Here is a 22,063-nt window from a genome sequence, read left to right as displayed (position 1 = left end):
GCGTGAATGGCCCAAGAAATAGCAAAAAAAGAGACCAAAAAAAAAAAAAAAAAAAAAACTGCATTGCTGTGGCTGTCTTGCAGGCCGGCAGCTACAGCTCTGATTAGACTCCTAGCCTGGGAACCTCCATATGCCTTGGGTGCAGCCCTAGAAAAGATAAAAAAAAAAAAAAATTTAACCTATGAACCACAGAAAGAACCACCTGACCTAAGCAATCAATATAACTCAATGGAGCAAAGCTAAATGCGATATTAAATAGAAGCCTTAATTAGTATATTCAAAATATTTCAAAGTGGACTTAGGTTTTACAAAATGATGACAAGTCTGTGTTAAGTTACTTAAAACATCAGAATTAGTAACAATATTAATAATTTTGGAATTCTGATTTTTCTGAACAAAGATAATATTTTAGTTCACATTTAAAATATAAATTAGAATGTCTAACCACTAACATATCGTTGAAACACACTTTTGATCATCTTTTTCACATTTGTGCTATATTGTTCCCAAATTAATATATTTGATCACTATGAGGATATAAATTTCTCATAATTTAGAGTTTAGTAGAGGCATATTTATAAGTAGAAATTTTTTAAAATTTCAAATATAAAACAAAACTAGATACCTCACAGTTTTTCCAAAGTTCCGAATCAGTCTTTCCACTGTTTTGTAGCTCTTGCATTAAAGAGGTTAGGACTTCAACTGTACCTTGAATTACAGATGGTCTGGTCTTCCCTGAGAAAGAGGATACCCCATTTGTACTAAGGGGACTACTTCTGTTGAAACATAAATAATTCAAATGGTTTTCTTCATTCTACTAAAGTGTTGAATAATTCAGCAGTTCAAGATTTAGCAGAGCAGCACAAAACTACTGATATTTAATCCTTCCTAATGGTACCTCATTTGCTGAAAATCTGATCACAGGTTTGTCCATGAAAGGAAAATAGCAGTGAAAAGACAGATTACTTAATTATATTTCTAAGAACACAACAGAAAGACCACCTTCAGAAGTGAGAGAACACTCCAAAGTACCAGCAGAAAATAAAAGTTTCTGCTAAACGATAAGAAAAATTATAAGCTACTCATATTTAAATTATGCCAGAAGATTATTTCGACCCCACTTTAAGAACGGCCATTTATTGCAATGAAGATTCTTTCTCCATTGCCCAGAATTACAGTCAAGGGTTGTTAACTGGATCCCCCTAATTTGGTGTGATAAACTGATGCTTATCTTTGCACTGTCTTTGAATAAAAGTAGTGCCAAGCAAATTAGCAAATATTCAGGACTTATTTAGCCTATTCAGTATGTAAAATAGCACTGATTCTTTCCAGGAGGACTGCTTTACCAAATTTGAGATGAGTTTATTTCACATTTGTTTTATAAAAACACAAGGCATAATTAGGGATATTAAGATTTATTTAAATTCCAATCATTGAAAGGTCACTTTCATTTACTTATTAATACTCTGCTTTGTTTCATAAACAATTTGTGAAAAAGAGGACACTAATGAAAATAACAGTAAAATAATAAAGAATTAGGATCAGAAAAAATATTAATAAAATTCAAAGGAAATACATGTTATCCATTAGGGGTTTCACATACAGTCATAGTTGGGTAATAATCAAGTTTAAATCTGGCCAATTTAACTGCCAGTCACAATAAAAAGGGAGGCAGTTCAGTTCCATAATTTTCATTAGCAAGGCACATTTAGGTTCCTCCAAGCAAATCAAACACTATGTTCTACAAGAGATTTCTTCTAGAAGTAGGTCTCAAAGGGGCCGCCAAATGATATAGGAAACAAAAAGCGTGTCCAACAATCAGAAAGTGGGTATAGATTATCACGGCAAACATTTCTGGACCGTGTCCCACGATTTCCACCTCACCTTTCCATCCTAACTTTCCTCTTTCTCCTTTCATTTTATGTATTTTTTTTAATTATAGTTGATTTACATTATTGTGCCAATTATTTTATATAGTCTTACAAGCGGCCCTAAATTCCTCCTGAGGAGTACGGGAATTTATTTACAATACACAGTTTCTTCAAGACCTATTACTGTGTGTAAATTTGCTCCTTCACCGGTAGCCCTGACTGCTGTGTTTTTGCTTTACTGTATCTGTTTTTTATAGGTGGTCACCTCTTTAATGGTCCCTGCCACTTTGTTTTTAAGCTACTGTAAATTTAGAAACCAAATAATTCAACTTATCAGTCTATGTACAAAATGAGAGTAAACAGGACCTGATTAAAAGCAAACCAAACATGGAATAATTTAAAAGGAAAATGCTTAAAATGCTGTTTGATAGCATCTATTTTTGTCAACTCACAGCCTGTTTTGCTACTTCCCAGCATTCAACTTTAATTGCTATTGTCCAGATTGGTGAGGTATTACTGCAATGTGAAACTATTCACCCTCTTAATTTCAAAATGGAGAATAATAGTTAGGCAACTAAATTTTAAAGACCATGCTTGTCACTTAACAAAAACAACAAAAGTGTAAAGAAAACTCCAACTAGCCAAACAAGTTCTTCTCACAATGTTCCCCATGTAAAAGTACATCTCTGGGAGAAATGAAGAACATGAAAGGACTGAAATTTTCTTAACTGAAACAATGGTCCCTCAACAGTTACCATAGTTTTGTGACTTTTTAAATGCAAATCAGCAACTATGATACCATTTGGGGAAACTGGTAAACTATGCAAATTAAATTATTTTGATATGTCATTACTCAAAAAAAGAGAAATCTATCTCATTCTTACCTATTAGTAGTATTTAAGTTCAGTCCAAGAGAATGGGAAGAATTTTTTATCTTGGATTCTACAGAAGATGACGCTTTTTGTAAGGGTTTCCCCAAGTCAAAATCTTCCATAGTGTACAGAAATTGTTACACTCTCTCGTTTGGAAATGCAGATTCTTTCACTGTTTGAAGAAACTGAATCCGAGTCATCTTCAGATGCTTCATCGTCTACAGGCATTTTCAGTTGCTGACATTCAGAACTGTGAAATGTCCTAAGCTCCAGAGAGAGTCTGAAAATGAATGAGGAACAAAAATTACAAAAAGCCACTAAACCTAGCAACTGTCTTTTCAAGACTTTGAAAACCTTGATCCTTTTATATAAATCTATATTAAGGATAGCAACATTATTCATAAGAGCCAAAATTCAGAAACAACGCAAATGTCCATCAACTGAAACATGGATAAACAATGTGATTAGCCATATAATGGAATCTTTTTTCATCACAGAAAAGAATAAAGCACTGATTTATGCTACAATGTGGATGAACACTGAAAACATTATGCTAAGCAAAAGAAGCTCAATAAAAGACTATGTATTGTATGAGTCCATTCATAAGAATTATCTAGAGTAGATAGAAATGAGATTAATGGTTACCAGGAGCTGAGAGAAGGAAAGAATGGGAGTGACTGAAAGGTCTGGGGTATCTTTTGGGGCAGATGAAAAGTTCTAGAATTAGTAGTGATGGTTCTACAATTCTATACTAGTGAATATACTAAAACTCACTGAATTGTATACTTTAAAAAAATTTGCAGTATGCGAATTATATCTCAATAAAAAAACTACAATAATGGTAATTTGCAGAAGTGTTTCTTTTCAGGTTATATTTCAAAACATGTTTGACAGGAGTTCCTGTTGTGGCTCAGCGGAAACGAATTTAACTAGCATCCACAAGGACGAAGATGTGATCCCTGGCCTTGCTCAGTGGGTTAAGGATTCGGCGTTGCCATGAGCTGTGGTGTAGGCCAACAGCTACAGCTCTGATTTGACCCCTGGCCTGGGAACCTCCATATGCCAAGGGTGGGGCCCTAAAAAGACAAAAAAAAAGTTTAATAATCAAAGTTCCAGACACAATTCTACTAGTAACAACTGGAATACTTACATGCCTTGTTCATGTCTTTAACAAGTTCTACCATATTATCTATGCCTGTTGATTCATACAGTGAATAAATGAATAGGAACTACTTAGTATTTAATTTGGTACTGAAAACAGCCAATTAAACTGTTAACAATGGCTTTTTCCCCATATACTATATGCATGGAGTACTTTTGTACTCTATTTTTTAAGAAAAGAAAAAACTCTATGCATATCCAAAAGTACTCTATGCATATGCTACTTCTTAAAAATAACTATTTGCCAGGTCAACTAAAATTTAACTGAAGCTAGATGTACAGAGATAAACTGGTTATAACAAGTCAACTCATGTAGTTTAAAAAAAAAAAAAAAAAAAAAAAAAGGAGCCATGGAGTAAGGGGAAAAAATAAAGAAAACCTATGCTGCTTACAAAACAGAAGTGTTAAGGAATGAGAAAGAGGAAAATTAACTATTATTCTGGTTCCTCTAGGTTCCCACTTTCTAGGGCCCGGTTTGACAAAGCAACCTTGAAAACATCAGCTCATAAAGGAATCATTTCCTTCAGGGACAGGTGTGAAAGCCAAGGGTAACCGGACCTAGCTAAATGATTTCTCCCCAGTGACTCAGCCCATCACCAACGACAAATGGGGTATTGAAAAAGTCAGAGGCTGCACCTTCCATCTGGCAACGAAAATACCGGAATTCAAATCACCTTGCTCTTCTAGCAGGAAAACACAAGCTCTCCAGGGAGGTGCATCTGCATGCAAATGATACCCCATCAATTATTTCCCCCACTGAGTTAATCCGGATGCAGTAGATGCAGATGGAAAACCATGTGAAATGCGATGAGGCTTCCCCAGTTTGGGGGGTGGGGGGAAAGAGCTGGGTGACAGCAGAGATAAATTTTTAAAAAACTGATATAGGAGTTCCCTTCGTGGCTCAGCGGAAAGGAATCTGACTAGGAACTGTGAGAACGCAGGTTCGATCCCTGGCCTTGTTAAGTGCGTTTAGGATCCGGACATACGGTGTAGGTCGCAGACGGGGCTCGGATCTGGCCTGGCTGTGGCTGTAGCCTAGGCCAGTGGCTGCAGCTCCAATTCGACCCCTAGCCTGGGAAACTCCGTATGCGGTGGGTACGGCCCTAAAAAGATAAAAAACCGATACACAATGCAAAATTTTAAAAAGCTGCTGGAGAATGTATATAAGAACTGAGACATTTTTGTATCTTCCAGCAACAAAATATGATGCTTTTGATGTCTCCAGCTCCTAGCAAAAAAAAGGAGTTAACGGGGAAAAGAACAACTGATTCACTGAGAATATGTTAACGAGGCGTTCTGCTTTGTTGGGAACCTGAGAAGGGGGACGGAAGGGATGATTTCAGGTTTTGAGGCCAGATCCTGACATTCTCGTGCTCACAGACGCACCGCAACTGCTGCTGGCGGCTCTCGGATTAAAGTAGGAAGGCGAGGGAGGACCCACGCAGTCGCCTCAACTGTAGACAGTAGAGAGGCCAGAGTTAAAGCCACTGCTCCAACCAATAAACTATAATTATAATCCCCCAAAAGTAAGCAGAGGAAGCTGAGCGGGGGGTGTGGGGGGAGAAAAGCGAAATCCCTCAAGCCCCCCGCCCCTCGGGAAGAGGTGCTCCGCGATTGGGCCGTGAGGATGTCACTCAAGGGCACAGAGTCTAGAAAAGGCTCACGTCCGCAGGCAAAGCCCCACACGCCCGCTGGTTTTGCTGCGGTGGTTTCTGCTGACCGTCGGCTACCCCCGCCCTAACCCATCAGCACACCCAAGGGTCCGCTGAGTTGGTGTCTTCGATATCGCGTCCCCTTTCCCCCGTGACTGGCAGCTCCCCTCAGGCCGGCGGCCGCTTACCTGGCCCCGGCTCTCACTGCTGATGTTACGATCGGGCGAGCGGCCTCTCGCGACCGTTAAACTCGAGGGAGCGTGCGCGCGCCAGACGTCTTAGATGCAATTGGCTGCCCGGAAGGGGGCGGAGACGGCCGAGCCGCGGCCAGCGCGTCGACTTCCAGAGGCCAGTCCCCCAACTCCCAAGGAAGTGGCTGTCGGATGCCTGAGAAAAGAGAGGGGGCGGGGCTGCTGTCAGGTCCTCTCATCTGATTGGCTCTCTGGGAACCTACTGCAGCTACGCGGGAAAGTAGCCTCTGTTTCCCGCATGCGCAGTTAGTAAGATGAAGGGACTCAGGTGAGCGGGGGCTGCGGCAGGAATACCGCGCGTGCGCAGGCCCGGGATCGCGTTTGCTTTCCCGGTCCTGCGATGATTCCGGTTCCTCCAGAACATTGGTGGCGGGAGGCCAGTCCTGAGGTCAGGTAAGCGTCTGCAGAGAAGCCAGGTACCACGATTGCCCACGATCGTCAGGGGCTCCTAGAGAGGACTGGGAACTAGTGCCCCTGAGTTTCCCAGTTCGCAACCCTGAATCGCTCAGCTCATTGACCTGAGGCCAGCCCAGACACCTGAGCTAAATTTTCCCTGAACCTGGTTTACCCTAGGCTGTGGGGATTGGCAAGGGCTCTTCTCGGACCTGAAGTGGGAGAGGAGGAGAGCCCACTTTTGTGGAGAAAACAGTTCCACCGAGGCCCGAGGGCACATGAGCGATGCTCATTTACTCTTTAGGCAGAGCCTTAGGGAGCTGTTAGTGCGCAGCAGGGCTTATTTCAGGCATGGTGGGTGTTCTGCTCTTGCCAGTCCTTTGAAAGGACCAAGGAGAACCCGCATCCCTCCCCGTGGGCCCCCAGCCCGTCTTACACGCGCTGTTCAGTTCTTATTCTTCAGACGAAAGGTTCTTAACCTTTAAGGTACTTCTAGCTGTTAGATTTCCCTTCAGGTGACCTGAGCACACAAGAAAGGGACTTTGCTAGCCCTGTCGTTGAGAAGCCAGGATGGAGAAGATATTTGCCCTTGGAATAGCAAATCTGTGAAGAGACCTTCCATCTGATCTGAGCCTCTTAAGAATACCTAGAATTTTGTTTCAACAGTAAAAATTCAGTCTACCCGAAACTCCATGTGTGAAACATTTCAAGTTTAAATAAATGAAATCCTCCCTCCCCAGTTGTGTAAATCCCCAATCAGTACTGTATGTGTAATACTTAACCAAAATTTAAAAAAAAAAAAATTTTTTTTTTTCTAGCTTACTGCTTGTAGCAGCTTGAAGTAAGATCTCAGCTTCCAGACCAGGGATTGAACCCCAGGCGGTGAATGAGCCAAATTCTAGCCACTAGACCTCCAAGGAACTCCCAAATCAAATTATTTTTAAGCACATGGCTTTCTTTTCAGTGACCATGTTTCAAGCCCCCCCCCCACAAAAGTTTTATCACTAATTTCAGTTGGTTACAAAATTTCTATTTGAGAATTTTGCACTCACAGAAAGATGGGAACGGGAATTCCTGAGACAGTTCTAGGCAGAGGGAGGTATGTTTTCTTGCAAGAAAAATGTTAAGTCCAAAATCAAGTAACGGGGGAGTTCCTGTTGTGGCTCAGCAGTAACAAACCTGACTAATATCCATGAGGATGCATATTTGATCTCTGGCCTCACTCAGTGGGTTAAGGATCCAGCGTTGCCGTTAGCTGCAGTGTAGATTGCACTCTGCTGGGATCCCACGTGGCTGTGGCTGTGGCTGTGGTGTAGGACGGCAGGTACAGCTCCAGTTTGACCTCTAGCCTGGAAACCTGTATGCAGAGGGTGAGGCCCTAAAAAGCCAAAAAAAAAAAAAAAAAAAAAAAAAATCGAGTAATGTAGATTAACAATACAGGAGACAGGAGATCATTGCTTTTTGCTACAAAATCAAATGGACTTTGTTTAGTTTGAGTGTGTTTTTGTTTTTTGTATTTGGCAGTGTGCTTTTATTATTATAGTTGTGGGTTTGTTTGTTTGTTTTTTGTCCTTTTTTAGGGGCACATCTGCAGCATATGGAGGTTCCCAGGCTAGGGGTCAAATGGGAGCTGTTGCTGCCAGCCTACGCCAGAGCCACAGCAACACCAGATCCGAGCCCCCATCTGTGACCTACACCACAGCTCACAGCAGTGCCAGATCCTTAACTCACTGAGCAAGGCCAGGGATCGAACCCACAACCTCATGGTTCCTAGTCAGATTCATTTCCGCTACGCCACGACGGGAGCTCCTGGCAGTGTGATTTTAGATAACTTTCCAAAAAAATCTGTTAATGTCTTAATAAGCCAACATGTTCAGGAGCTAGTATTCTGATTAATGGAGTTATTAACCAACTGATGTGAAATATTTTGGTAAGGTTATGCACACCATATTTTTTTTTTTTTTTGTCACACACCATATTTTTTTAATTTAGGTTAAGCTCTTTGGTAGGGTCTTAATATTTCTAAATTCATAGTGGGAATTGACTTTTGCAAATAAGACTATAGCAAAGCTTTGTAAAAACAGCTAATGAGGGAGTTCTCCGTGGTAGTATAGCAGGTTAAAAGTCCGGCATTGTCACTGCAGTGGCTTGGGTTCGATCCCTGACCCGAGAACTTCTGCATACCGAAGTCTCGGCCAACAGATAAAAAATAAAGTCCATGGAAATTATTTCTGAATATAGAAAACAGAAGTAGAAGTCTTCAGAAATTCAAGTATGTATTGAGTATAATAATGATTCATCTAATTTACCCTCCCCCTCCCTGTCCTCATACTGGAGATTTTGCATTACTTGTACGCAAGATTACACCACTATTTTATGGCCTTTTATAAGGGTATGATCACCATATGATTTTATAACATCATATTCCCCAAGTATTTCTCTTTTGCCATGAAGGCTTCAAGTTGACACTTTCACTCTGATTAGGTTAAGACTGGGCTATTAAGTAATAGTAGCCACTTATGGCCTGAGGCATTTCATGTCTGTTAACCAGGGTGTTACTTTGTGTCATTTATTTTTATATCCAAACAGCTTGTCATTGGTAGGGGTTTGGGGAGGGCAGTTCTCCAAGCAAAAATGAGGAACTCTGAAACTTAGTTCAACCATTAAACATGAAAGGAAATGTTCAGGTATATCTTTAAGTATGACTTTTTTCATCTTTCCTGTCCTTCGTGATTTTTCCAACTATATTGGATAATTCTTAAAGATCTCTATATTTAAACCAGGACTTGCTTTGATGAAGGTAGTTTTTAATCTTTCAATTTGAACTTTCTGGGAAGTCAGGCTGTATTCTTGGCATCATAATTATCTCTTTGGTACCTGATTTCATAGACCACAATTGTGACCTCACCAAACAGCATGTCTTCAGTAATTCCGTGGTTTCCAAGTATTTTTTTCTTTTTAGAGCCACATCTTTGGCATATGGAAGTTCCCAGGATAGGGATCAAATCAGAGCTGCAACTGCCAGTCTACACCACAGCCACAGCAATGCAGGATCTGAGCCGTGTCTTCAACCTTCACCCCAACTCACAGCAATGCCAGATCCTTAACCCACTGAGCGAGGCCAGGAATCAAACCGGAGTCTTCATGGATACTAGTCGGGTTTGCTACCACTGAACCACAATGGGAACTCCCAAGTATTTCTTAAACTGGACCATACCAAGTAAAATAGTTTGCAGGTCATGTTCTATATACCTTTTCACTCTGAGCTTCTAAAATAAAAGTCCATGAAATAATCAGTTTTCAGATTGGGCTTATGGGGTAAGACCATGGTTTATATGGTATGTTAGCCAAAGGTTCCTGAGCTTTGTAGTAAAGGATGCCAAGGCATTTTACTCTTGTGGCAGCATGTATCTTTTTCTTCTCTCCCAGGGTGGTATTGCCTCCACTTGACAGATGCAGAAATGCAGCCAGAGTTGCACAGTGAGTCAATTGTGGAGTTGATGTTGACACAGGTCACGCTGACTATAAAGCAGCATGGACTTTCAGGGGCAAAACAGTAAGAGGAGCAAAATAGCATGGACTTTCACGGGCAAAACAAGAATAGAAAGTTGAAGGAGTTCCCTGGTGGTCTAGTAGTTAGGACTCGGCACTTCACCACTGCAGCCTGGATTCAATCCCCAGTCTGGGAACTGAACTCCCACATCAAACTGTGGGATCTCTTCTTTGGACACTGTGGCCAAAGAAGAGAAAGTTGAGGAAGATGAACTAACAGTTTTAAGGAGCTAGGGAAGAACAAATCTGGAGATGCTATGAAAGGTAAAGAAGCAAGTGATAGAAAGGATAAATTTAGTTTAAAATTATCTAATATTCTTCCAAAATAAGTCTTCCTGAAATAATCCTTTTCAGGAAATATGCATTCCTTTTTTCCTATGTTTGTATGAAATACAATAATGTATTTGAACATGCTTTGAAAACGTAAGTCCTTAAAAAATACACATCATTAGTGGTAATAATGTATTTGAGACTTTGAGAGGAAAATGTGGAATGTTGTTATTGCGGTCTTATTTTTTTTTTTTTTTTTTTTTTTTTTTTTTTTGTCTTTTTTGTCTTTTGTCTTTTGTTGTTGTTGTTGTTATTGTTGCTATTTCTTGGGCCGCTCCCGCGGCATATGGAGGTTCCCTGGCTAGGGGTTGAATCAGAGCTGTAGCCACCGGCCTACACTAGAGCCACAGCAATGCGGGATCCGAGCCGCGTCTGCAACCTACACCACAGCTCACGGCAACGCCGGATCGTTAACCCACTGAGCAAGGGCAGGGATCGAACCCGCAACCTCATGGTTCCTAGTCGGATTCGTTAACCACTGCGCCACCACGGGAACTCCGCGGTCTTATTTTAATAGTGTAGTTGATAAATTATAAAGTTCCTGTGAGATGCCATAAATAGAACAGAATCACAGTGATGCATCCAAATAGGACAGGTGTAATTGTGGCTTTGAAGTTTTCTGTTTTAAGAAGAAAAGCAGAACAGAATGTTGGTATTTTATGAATTGAAAGCTTTTCTCTTTACTTCATTCATTGTCTCTTGAACTGTGCAGCAGCAAGCCTATTAAATGAAGACCAAACCCCCCAAATCAAGGATGACAGCTCTGTTGCCCTTTCCTGCTCCATCTATTCTGCTTTTCTTATTTGAGAAATAGCTCTCTGGAAACACTTACTGTGGGTGAAGGTGTAGATCCCCCAGCCTAGGGAATGACAGAGTCTGTTTCAAGCCTGAGCTAAAATTCCCCATGGCTCTGTTTGGGGAGGTGTTGCAGCCCTCCTAAGGATTTTGGGCAGCTAGAACAGGAGGATGAGCTAGACGTGAAAGAGAGAGAAAGCCTGCTTTATCTTAACTCCCACTCAATAAGGAGCACCTAACACAATTTTAAAACAAATTATTATTAAGCAGTTCCCAGAAAATCATTCTCTCACTTAGCTTCTGGTGCCATGGGGTGGCCGTGTTGTCTTTGTAAAGCTTAATCTTGCAAGTCAGTCTGTTCAAGCTCACTGTGTTAGGTCCTTCACCATTGATTAGGTCGTTGTTGTCAGACCTATTTTATCTTCTTATGGGGGCGGGAGAAACAGGACCATGACTAAGCAGGTAATCAGCACTCCCGAATTCTGAGCTCAGCTTTGGAAATATTACACACCTAAGAAACAATAGCTTTTTTTTTTTTTTGTCTTTTTGCCATTTCTTGGGCCACTCCCGTGGCATATGGAGGTTCCCAGGCTAGGGGTCGGATCAGAGCTGTAGCCGCCGGCCTACGTCACAGCCACAGCAATGTGGGATCCAAAACAGGTCTGCGACCTACACCACAGCTCACGGCAATGCTGGTTCCTTAACCCACTGAGCAAGGGCAGGGATCGAACCCAAAATCTCATGGTTCCTAGTCGGATTCGCTAACCACTGAGCCACGACGGGAACTCCAGAAACAATAGCTTTTAAAAGTGTCTGTCCGGGAGTTCCCGTCGTGGTGCAGTGGTTAATGAATCTGACTAGGAACCATGAGGTTGCGGGTTCGGTCCCTGCCCTTGCTCAGTGGGTTAACGATCCGGCGTTGCCATGAGCTGTGGTGTAGGTCGCAGACGCGGCTCGGATCCCGCATTGCTGTGGCTCTGGTGTAGGCCGGTGGCTACAGCTCCGATTGGACCCCTAGCCTGGGAACCTCCAAGAAAGGGCAAAGAAAAAAAAAAAAAAAAGACAAAAAGTGTCTGTCCTACGCAGGTCTGATCCCTGGCTTTACTCAGTGGGTTAAGGATCCGGTGTTGCCTTGAGCTGTAGTATAGGTCACAGACGCAGCTTGGATCCTGCGTTGCTATGGCTGTGGTGTAAGCTGGCAGCTATAGCTCTGATTTGACCCCTAGCCTGGGAACCTCCATAAGCTGAGAGTTCGGCCCTAAAAAAAAAAAAAAAAAAAAAATTGTCTGTCCTAGCAGCTGGAAGAACTTGCTAATTCCTGTGTCCTCTGCTGCTCAAAACTCAATGTTCCCCTGAGTCAAGTGAGGATACAGTGAACATGCAAGTTCTCATTTCAAAGGTCTGGGGAAGGGCCGGAGGGCCTTCACTCCTGACAAGCTCCCAGGGGATGCCATTGCTGCTGCCCTGGGACCACACTCTGAGTAGCAGGGTTCTCAAGCTACCTCAGCCGGTGCAGTAGCCACTGGTGTGCATGGCTAGTCCACACTGACATGTGCTGGGAGTGAGACCACACCTCAAATCTTGAAGACCTCATATGAAAAGAATATCACTAAGTTTTTATATTGATTACATGTTAGAATAATACATGGGCTATGTTGGATTAAATAGATCAATTCATCGGTCACTTTTTACAGTTTTGACTGTGACTACTAGAAATTTTAGAATTTCACATGTGGCTTGCACTATATTTCTATTGGACATTGCTGTTCTAGAACATTAATGTAACAGAAGCAGCGTTTTTGGTGTTCTTTTTTCAGATGACCCAGTTTCTCAATCCCCTTGTGACCATTTCACCTTCTCTTTTAGCTCAGCTCGATAGTCATTTAATTCTTTTCTCTAAATGTCTTCCTTTGCCACATTCTCCGTCTCCATCACTGCCATCACGATCCTAGGGTTCCCATCCGGCAGTCAGGCCCCAGAGCCAGGACTTAGGCAGCAACCGCCTCACCTGGGAGCTGGTTAGAAGTGCAGGCTCTCAGGCCCCATCCCAGACCTAACGAGCCGTCTCCTGTTTAACAGGACCCCTGGGAGGTTTTCTGTTTGTGAAAGTTTGAGCCATGAGAGCTTTAACAACCATCCTTCCTAAAGCACCCATTTCGGCTAATCTCCACATCTGTATTTCAACAGTGGATTTTAGGCAAATGGCATCCAGAAGGTGGATCCAGAGATTGAAATCCTATGCCTTCCTGAAAACAGAATCAAGTATCCTCTCTCTGTCACAGGCACAAAGGAAAGGCAGTGGCCCCCTTACAGCTCTCCAGAGCCTTTGAGTGTTGTTAAAATAAGCCTCACCTCACTGTGTCCAGTTGAAATCCGATTGTTTGCTCCTGTCACCTGCCACAGTCTAGAGGTGAACATGCCTTCTGTTTGCCAGGCATCTGTCTGGGTTTGGGCTGATTGTGGGAGCCAGAGGAGGGACCGTGTGCCGGCAGGGTCCAGTCAGGAAAAAAGGCACCTAATTGGACTCCCAGGGACCAGCAGTCGGGGGGCATGGGGGGGCGCGGTGAAGTTGGAGAACCGCTGCTCTACAGCACATGATCCATCCTGGGCTCTGGCCTGTACCTTTATGCTGAGGCCCACGCCTGAAAATATTCACTGGACAAACGAACATCCCCCACCCTAAAGGCCATGTTATCTCTAACTTGACCAAGATGCTTTAACTTAGATGGCAGTCAGCTGTTCGGTGCAGACGTGGCCCTCCAAGGAAAAGCAGAGCTGAGGCCAGTCAGGGTGGAGAGGCGGCAAGTAAGCCAGGCACACGGTCATGCCTGCTGGCTTCCCCTTACACACATTGCTTGCTTCCATTTTTCTTTTTCTCTTTTTTAATGTCTCGATGAGCTGTCATTTGAGTTTTTATTGTTCCCCAAAGACTATGGGTTGCTGTATGGATATCACGAAAACTGAAATCAGTCCATATTCTCCTCTGGGCTCTGGGGAAGTGGAACCTTGGGTCTGTTTGTCATTTTTAGCTGTCGCTGGAGTAGAGCCAGAGCCCCAGGAGATACTAAAAGTATTTGGAATCATCCGGTTGGCTGTCGGAATTAGCTGTTAAACAAAGCAGCCGGTAACTGGACACTGGGGGCCTTCCTGAACTCCAATCGGGCGCGAGGCCTTCCCGTGTGCGTGTCAGCTCCGAAGTAGGACAGCCGGCTAGATTTGAAGCCCTGTGGGCTGGTGACAAAGCAGCTGATGAAAGTGTTCTCCTCTCCACCCTTTGTCTGGGAGTTTCGCCCTGTCTCAGACCTGCTTCCTTTCTTTGTCACTGCACTGTATCCTACCACTGTCCTGCCTGGTCAGATTTACTAACAGAAGAGAAGGCCCAAGGGAGGCACTGGGCTCCTTTTCCATCATAAACCTAATCCAGGGACTAGACACTGCCTGGTACAGAGAGGAATTCTGTCTGTGGACTGGAAGCAGATATAAGGGGAGGGAAACTTTGGACACTGACTTAGGCTTATTGAGAGGAGAACAGATTCTTTGTTTCAGAGATTTCAAAGTGCCTGGGCTTATCGTTTGTGTATCTTTTCCTGAGGATACACTGAAGTATGTCACACCCAATAAACAAAACCTGTTTTTAAAGCACTACTTTCACCAGCCTACTCTTTCAAAAGATCTCCCTGGGTAGCCACAGAGCACCTTACCGACCAAGACCACCTCAGTTATCACCCGCTGGGACGGAACATACCCAACATCATATTTTTCACAAAGGTTTGAGTTCAGGAAGTTCCCATTGTGGCCCAGCAGGTTACGAACCTCACTAGTATCCATGAGGATGCAGGTTCAATCCCTGACCTCACTCAGTGGGTTAAGGGTCCAGTGTTGCCGTGAGCTGTGGTGTAGGTGGCAGACAAGGCTCGGATCTGATGTTTTTGTGGCTGTGGTGTAGGCCGGCAGCTGTAGCTCTTTTTAGACCCCTAGCCTGGGAACCTCCATATGCCGCGGGTGTGGCCCTAAAAAAAAAAAGAAGGTGGTATAAGTTCAAACCCTCATAACAATCATAGAATTGAAAACTAGCATTGGGTAAGGCTTGAAAAGTACATCTCATTATATTTATTTTCCATAGAAATAGTAGAGATAGAGATGAAGAATACCATATCCATTCTAAACACCACCACTGTCATCCATACTGATAATTAAGATAGGCTTAATTTCAGGTTTCAGGTAACAGGAAATGCTCCTATTTGGAAAGAAGCAAGGCCTAACAGCATTTGTCTGCAGTAAGCCTCCTGAGTGCTTATCTAGAGATCGATGTTGGGCCCCATGGATGTTAGCAGTCAGAACTGTTGGTGGGCACAAGGTAAATGAGCCTAGAGAAAGCTGGTGACATAATCTGGTGGATGTGACGTTCCTTTTGGCTGCAGAAGTTGGTGTAGGGAAACGCCGGTTCCTATCTGTATGAGAGACCAGTTGCCACGAGCTAGAATTTACAAGGGTTCAAGTGGTAAGAGAAGCTGTGTAGAGCGTCTAGCTCTCATTGACCTCACATCCCTCTCTATACCTTGCATGGTATTTTGAACCTAAATATCAGGCACCTTCACAGGAGGCCGTTTTCAGGGCCTGCATAATCCTCAGTCAGGAAGTATAAGCAAGTGGCACCTTTGCAGTTCCCCATATCCACCTGGGGGACAGGGATTTTGCTCAAAACCAGCCTCCTGCCTTCAGAGCTATCAACAAAGCCCTTTCTGGAATACAGTTTCCTCTGACTTCACACTTAGCCTGCGTGGGACGTGGGAAGAGGGCTATTCCCCATTTTCCAGATGAGAAAACGGGTTGTGACTGCCCCCTCCCTGTTCACGTGGGGAGCATGTAGTCTCGGGAAAGAGGTGATCCCTTTCAGATCCCCTGCCTTCCTCACCTTGGAACAGAAGCAGAGGCGTGTGGGAGTCCCCATACCCTCCGGCCCTCATTCTCTGTACTACTCTCTTGTCTGCTAAGCCCCTTCAGCCTTAGGCTGGGCTCGGATAGTTACCGAGGTGGCTGGTTCAGCACCTACCACTTTCTTTTTCAATAGCTTCTCTCTCTGACTAGACTGTGAGCTCCACGAAGGCAGCGTCTAGCTCTCATTGACCTCACATCCCTCTCTATACCTTGCATGGTATTTTGAACCTAAATACCAGGCACCTTCATAAAAAAAAATCCATTGACTCGGTAGTTCTCATGATGAGTACCAGTTGGATCATGTTACTGGCAGAGCTTCCGAGGGAACAGATGTTCCTATTCAAATCCATGAAACTGGAAACATTAAAAAAAAAAAAAAAACAATCATGACATTGATTGATAGTGATATTTACTGTGTCAGACTGTTTAAGCTCAGCTATAAAATAGACTAGCACATACTGTCGTCTTTCCATTTTGATTTCAAAGACTCTCATACGCTTAAATAATGTCACTTGACTCGGATTCTAATTCCTGGTTGATGTACTATGTAATATTTTCTTATCAAATTACAGCCCTATTCTTTTGACTCTCACACTCAAACCCCCTCCTTCCTGAGAAAGCAGCATCTTTGGGTGCTTTGAAGATATTTTTGGCCCCTAATAAGAAACTGTTTATCAGTTGGCAGGGCATGTACTGCTGAGCCCAACCATGGTAGGTGATGCAAGGCTGGAGGGAAGTGTGTGTTGCTGAGTAACCTGCCTGCACCAATTTTCTAAATCCCCACCAGCCAGATGGGTGGCTTTCGCTTGAAGTGGTTCAGAAAAGGTGGTCTAGGGTGCTCCTGTTGTGGCTCAGTGGGTTAAGAACCCAGCTAGTATCTATGAGGATGCAGGTTGATCCCTGGCTTGCTCAGTGGATTAAGGATCCAGCATTGCCACAAGCTGCAGCATAGGTCACAGAATGCAGCTCGGATCTGGCATTGCTGTGGCTGTGGTGTAGGCTGGCAGCTGTAGCTCTGATTCAACCCCTAGCCTGGGAAGCTCCATATACCACAGGTGCATATGTAAAAAGAAAAAAAAAAAAGATGGTCTTAGAACCTGAAGTATAATCTTGAGAGCAAACCAGGCTGAAGGAATGTCCTTTCTGTCCCATTCAGGTTCTGAGCAGTAGAGCCGCTATGAGCACCTCGGGTCTGCTCCGATTTCCCGCCCACCTGGCCAGGATATGCACGGTGCCAAGGGGGCTCAGGCTCTGCCAAAAGCCGGCGCTCCTAACCCCGGGAACAGCAGGTGCTCCAGTGCAGGCAGCAGGCAAGAAGGACCGCCCTGCTCTGCTCTCCCTGGATGAGCGTGAACTTGAAGAGCAGTTTGTAAAAGGACATGGTCCAGGGGGCCAGGCAACCAACAAAACAAGCAACTGCGTGGTGCTGAGGCACATCCCCTCGGGCATCGTGGTCAAGGTAGAGAAAGGAGGTGGCGGGGTCCCCAATCTCTCCCAAGTGAAAATGATGAGCAGCTGACACATGTTCTCATTGTGGCCCCAGCACCAGAGGGACTGGGGATCTGGTGCCCCACCTTGTGTACTCCTCCCAGGGAGGGCCTCCGAAGCCTCAGGAGCCTCCTTCCAGGATCCTTTGTAGCCAGGCTCTTATTGTTTCCATCCTTGAACCTGGCAGGCCCCACAGTTGTTGAGCCACTGGGCTGCTGGGTGGCTGCAGAGCCCAGTGGCACTGCTTTGGGCTCTAGTCCCCAAGCAGTCCACCCACAGTCTCAGCCCCTAGCCTGATTACTCAGATGATCACATCCTCCGTGTCCCCCCATTCCCTCTTTGGTAAATGTCACTGACATTTACCCTCCTGGAGGACTGAGATGATGGAGGCAAATTTTCAGCCATCAGAAAAAAAATCCGCCGGGCGCAGCTGCCTGTAGACCTTAAAACAAAACCAGCCTCTGATCAGACCATTGCCAGCTGTCAACAGAGTCTGAACCTCTAGGAATGGTGCAGTGCTTTCTCTGGTTTCCTGGTTTGGTGGCAGCCCTGCTGCCCCTGGGGAACTGCCAGTCCATTCCATTTCCTGAGGGCCCTGGAGGCAGCACCTGCCTTGTGGCGAGGTGGATAGCAGAGGCAGGTCTACACTAGTGGTACTATTAGCAAACACTTCCGTGTCACATGAATACGTGGTCAGCACTGTTCTAACAACTTCACATTTGACTTAACTCTCAGTCCTCACAAGCCCATACTCATGGTGTGGGACCTGAGGCACAAAGAGGTTCCTACAGCTGCAGGAATCAGCCCAGAACCCAAACACTATTCCTAACAGGTGTTTTTCACTGCCACATTTCTGAGCCAAGGGCCTATAAGTTAAAACCTCACTTTTCTTCTCCTCCTTGAAAAAAGTGAAACAAGTAAAATTCTGAAACCTGACAGAGTTAATTTGTTTATTTTATGTAATTTACTCCAAATTTGCTTTTAGTGCTATTCTTTTACCCTAATTTCACAGGCTTTTTTTTTTTTTTTTTTTTTTTTTGTCTTTTTGTCTTTTGTCTTTTGTTGTTGTTGTTGTTGTTGTTGTTATTGTTGCTATTTCTTGGGCCGCTCCCGCGGCATATGGAGGTTCCCAGGCTAGGGGTTGAATCAGAGCTGTAGCCACCGGCCTACACTAGAGCCACAGCAATGCGGGATCCGAGCCTCGTCTGCAACCTACACCACAGCTCACGGCAACGCCGGATCGTTAACCCACTGAGCAAGGGCAGGGATCGAACCCGCAACCTCATGGTTCCTAGTCGGATTCGTTAACCACTGCGCCACGACGGGAAACTCCGTCACAGGCTGTCTTTTGTCAAAGACCTTTTAAGGCATTTGCCCAAAATAACAGAGATATTACATAGTGAATATGATGGTCAACTGGTAATAAAGAGGCTATTTTCCTCCTTCAGACAGAAGTTTACATTTATAAAGGGTACGCACAATAGGCTTGTTCCCTGGCCACAAGCTAGATATATTTGATGTTGAAAATTATTTGGGGACTTTAAGTTCCTTGAAAGCTCTTGTTTCGTCTAAATAAAACAACACTCCTAATAATGGAACAGTCACAGTGAAAGCCACATAATACAACTGGGGTGTGGGAAAGGGCAGGGCCTAATAGAAGCTGGAAAGGGTACAGCCTTTGCCCTGTCACTGACCCACCAGGACTCTGGACAAGTGGCTTTGCCTCTGGGGGCCTGTCCCCAACTCGAAAGGGACTAGGTTGACTTTAATGATTCCTAAGGTCCCACCCAGAACACACTGGCTTTCACATTATGAAATATTATCTCTTACAGTGTCACCAGACAAGATCCGTTGACCAAAACAGAAAGCTAGCTCGGAGAATCCTGCAAGAGAAAGTGGATGTTTTCTACAATGGTGAAAACAGTCCTGTTTACAAAGAAAACGAGAGGCAGAGAAGAGAAAGCAAGAGAGGAAAAAAAGAGCAAAGGAAACACTAGAGAAAAAGAAACTCCTGAAAGAACAATGGGAATCAAGTAAAAATGTGCCCAGAGAAAGGACCGCGAGTTCTGACTGGAAGAACGTGCCAGACGCTTCCAGGGATGGCGGGGTGAGCCCCACCACCAGCGCTGTGACAGCGCCTCTGAAGGAGACCATGTGACAGACTCCAGGGACAGCAAGGTTTCTCAGTAACAGATGAACTATAGAGAGATGCATACTTTGAGAATAAAACTATAAAGAGAGGAGTTTCCATCACGGTTCAGCAGAAATGAACCTGACTAGCATCCATGAGGACACAGGTTCAATCCCTGGCCTCACTTAATAGGTTAAGGATCCGGTGTTGCGGGAGCTTGTAGTGTAGGTCGCAGATGTGGCTCGGATCTGGCATGGCCATGGCTGACAGCTGCAGCTCTGATTCAGCCCCTGGCCTGGGAACCTCCATATGCCTCGGGTGAGACCCAGAGGGAGAAAAAAAAAACCTATTAAGACACACCAGGAGGTCATTGCTCTAGATGGACAGCGAACTTCTTGAGGGAGGAAAGGTGGTGGTTGTGAAGCAGGGTTAGGAAGAGCTTCTGGGCAGCTAAAGAGTTCTATTTCTTGACCTGGGCAGTAGTAAGAAGGATGTCACCTTTTAAGCTAAACATTTGTGTGACTGTCTTTTTTATTATCAAAAGTAAGAAATGAAAAAATTTTTTAAAAAGCGTTAATAAGGAATTTTTGGTGTTCCAGTCATGGCTTAGCCTCATTAAGAACCTAACATACTGTCTGCAAGGATGCAGGTTCAATCACTGGCCTCACTCATTGGATTAAGGATCAGCATTGCCTCAAGCTGCAGTGTAGATCCCAGATGCAGCTCGGATCTTGTGTTGCTGTGGCCGTGGCATAGGCCTGCAGCTGCAGCTCCAATTTGACTCCTGGCCTGGGAACTTTCATATGCTACACATGCAACCATAAAAAGGGGGCAAAAAAGGAAATTTTTGGCAGGGGTGGCTATGCCTGTGGCATTACTGAAGTTCCCAGGCCAAAATCAAACCCACTCCAGTGACCTAAGCCTCTGCAGTGACAATGCCAGATCCTTAACCTGCTCTCACACCAGGGAAAATACTGATAAGGGGTTTTTTAATGTAAAAATGTAGAACTGGTCAAACATTAATAGCATTTAGTGCCCCCTTGTCATGTCCTGGGAGGTTAAGGCTCAGTGATATATAGGTGTCAGTTGCCTTAATGTCAGGTTAAGAGAACAAAAGAAAACAAGATGCTGAAAGATTTACAAGTTAGTAAGTTACTTGCCCCTCTCTCCAGCTAGCTTAACACACTGTTGACCAGTAACCTCTGATGTGGAAATACACATATCATGCTCAGATGCCAATTTACAAGTAGTAGGTTTATAAGAGATGAGGTTTCAGAAACCTTATTTGTTGTGAATTTGCTTGATACTATCCCTCAAGCTGGATGTGACCTTACAAATTGTTTAGGAATTTTTAGGCATGGTTAGTAGCTTGGTTTGTTAGAACACACTTGGAGTTTACGCATAAGACCAGTAAGGAGGAGTTTCCTGGTGGTGCAGGGGGTTAAGGATGCAGCGTTGTCACTGCTGTGGTGCAGGTTAGATCCCTGGCCGGGGAACTTCCATGTGCCCTGGGCACAGCCAAAAAGAAAAAATAAACGCAAAAAGAAAAAAATAAAGTAAAAACAAAAACCCAGTAGGGAAACACAGCAAGAGAAGGCCACTGTCAAGGCATAGAATTTGCTTTACTTCTTCAGTGACGGCCAGATTGCATGCATCCCAATAGATTACCTGTAGGAAGCCAGTTAGGGCTCTTCTCACCTTGCAGTGGCCTGGTTTGGAAGTTTAGCTCTATGCAAGGCTCTCTAGACCTCTGGTTGCAGTGTACAGGGCCCTTCCAAGTTCCAACCTCCTTTTAGAAGGCAGCCACCAACTGAAGTATCTGGAATGGTACACAAGAAACCTTAATAGTGGAAGGGAATCTGGGGAGCCTCCGACAGGAGGAACAGGCTTCGATTTCCATCTCCTTTCCTGAACCTTTTTTTTTTTTTTTTTTTTTTTGTCTTTTTGCCGTTTCTTGGGCCGCTCCCGTGGCATATGGAGGTTCCCAGGCTAGGGGTCTAATCGGAGCTGTAGCTGCCAGCCTACACCAGAGCCACAGCAACGCAGGATCTGAGCCGCGTCTGCGACCTACACCACAGCTCACGGCAACGCCGGATCATTAACTCACTGAGCAAGGGCAGAGATCGAACCCGCAACCTCATGGTTCCTAGTCAGATTCGTTAACCACTGCACCATGGTGGGAACTCCTCCCGAACCTTTTTGAATTACCTATCATGCACATGAAGGAGATGCAGACAAGCTGACCCATCTCTAGCCTTTCGAGCTGCCATGGCTAAGACCTGGCCTCTTGCCTATACAATCTCCTTCCTTTGTCTCAGGCCAGCCCTCACCACACTAAATCCTCATCACATGGGGATCAGTGCTAAGGAATACAGTCAAGATGACCTCAAAGTCCCTTTGGAAGGCACTGCTCTAGACCACCACATGGATCCTCAATACATCCAAGGCAACCTGGTTTTCCCAGTACCGGGGCAAGTAGTTCTTCCACTAAGCATGGCATAAAGTAGCCAGCTCAAGTTTCATGGCTGCATTAAATGAAAAAAAAGAGGAGGGAGTTCCCCTTGTGGCTCAGTGGAAACAAATCTGACTTGTTACCATGAGGATGCAGGTTTGATCCCTGGCCTTGCTC

The 22,063-nt window shown here is 44.3% G+C and overlaps 2 protein-coding genes across 11 annotated transcripts in view; one reads left to right on the top strand and one right to left on the bottom strand.

Annotated features, from left to right (window-relative positions):
* The window catches only part of MPHOSPH9 (M-phase phosphoprotein 9), a 67,730-nt gene extending 61,801 nt beyond the window's left edge, over positions 1–5,929 (bottom strand). For 2 of the 10 annotated variants that reach the window (XM_021074060.1, XM_021074059.1), the window contains exons 1-3: positions 5,745–5,928; positions 2,756–3,023; positions 626–776 (exon numbers count right to left, since the gene is read on the bottom strand). In XM_021074060.1, the coding sequence (XP_020929719.1) occupies positions 626–776; positions 2,756–2,865 (261 nt within the window). In that variant the 5' untranslated portion in view covers positions 2,866–3,023; positions 5,745–5,928. Of the gene's footprint in view, positions 1–625; positions 777–2,755; positions 3,024–5,744 lie in introns of all 10 variants that reach the window. The other 8 variants (XM_013982787.2, XM_013982790.2, XR_002338917.1 and 5 more) reach the window with 7 other exon arrangements.
* Positions 6,050–20,011, top strand: C14H12orf65 (chromosome 14 C12orf65 homolog). The gene is given in 4 exon segments (XM_001928287.6): positions 6,050–6,200; positions 16,972–17,274; positions 19,136–19,238; positions 19,241–20,011. Coding segments are annotated over 3 exon segments (606 nt in total). The 5' UTR covers positions 6,050–6,200; positions 16,972–16,992; the 3' UTR covers positions 19,462–20,011.

Source organism: Sus scrofa, chromosome 14, assembly GCF_000003025.6.
Source record: "Sus scrofa isolate TJ Tabasco breed Duroc chromosome 14, Sscrofa11.1, whole genome shotgun sequence".
Classification (NCBI taxonomy): domain Eukaryota; kingdom Metazoa; phylum Chordata; class Mammalia; order Artiodactyla; family Suidae; genus Sus; species Sus scrofa.
This window is presented reverse-complemented; position numbering and strand designations above follow the sequence as displayed.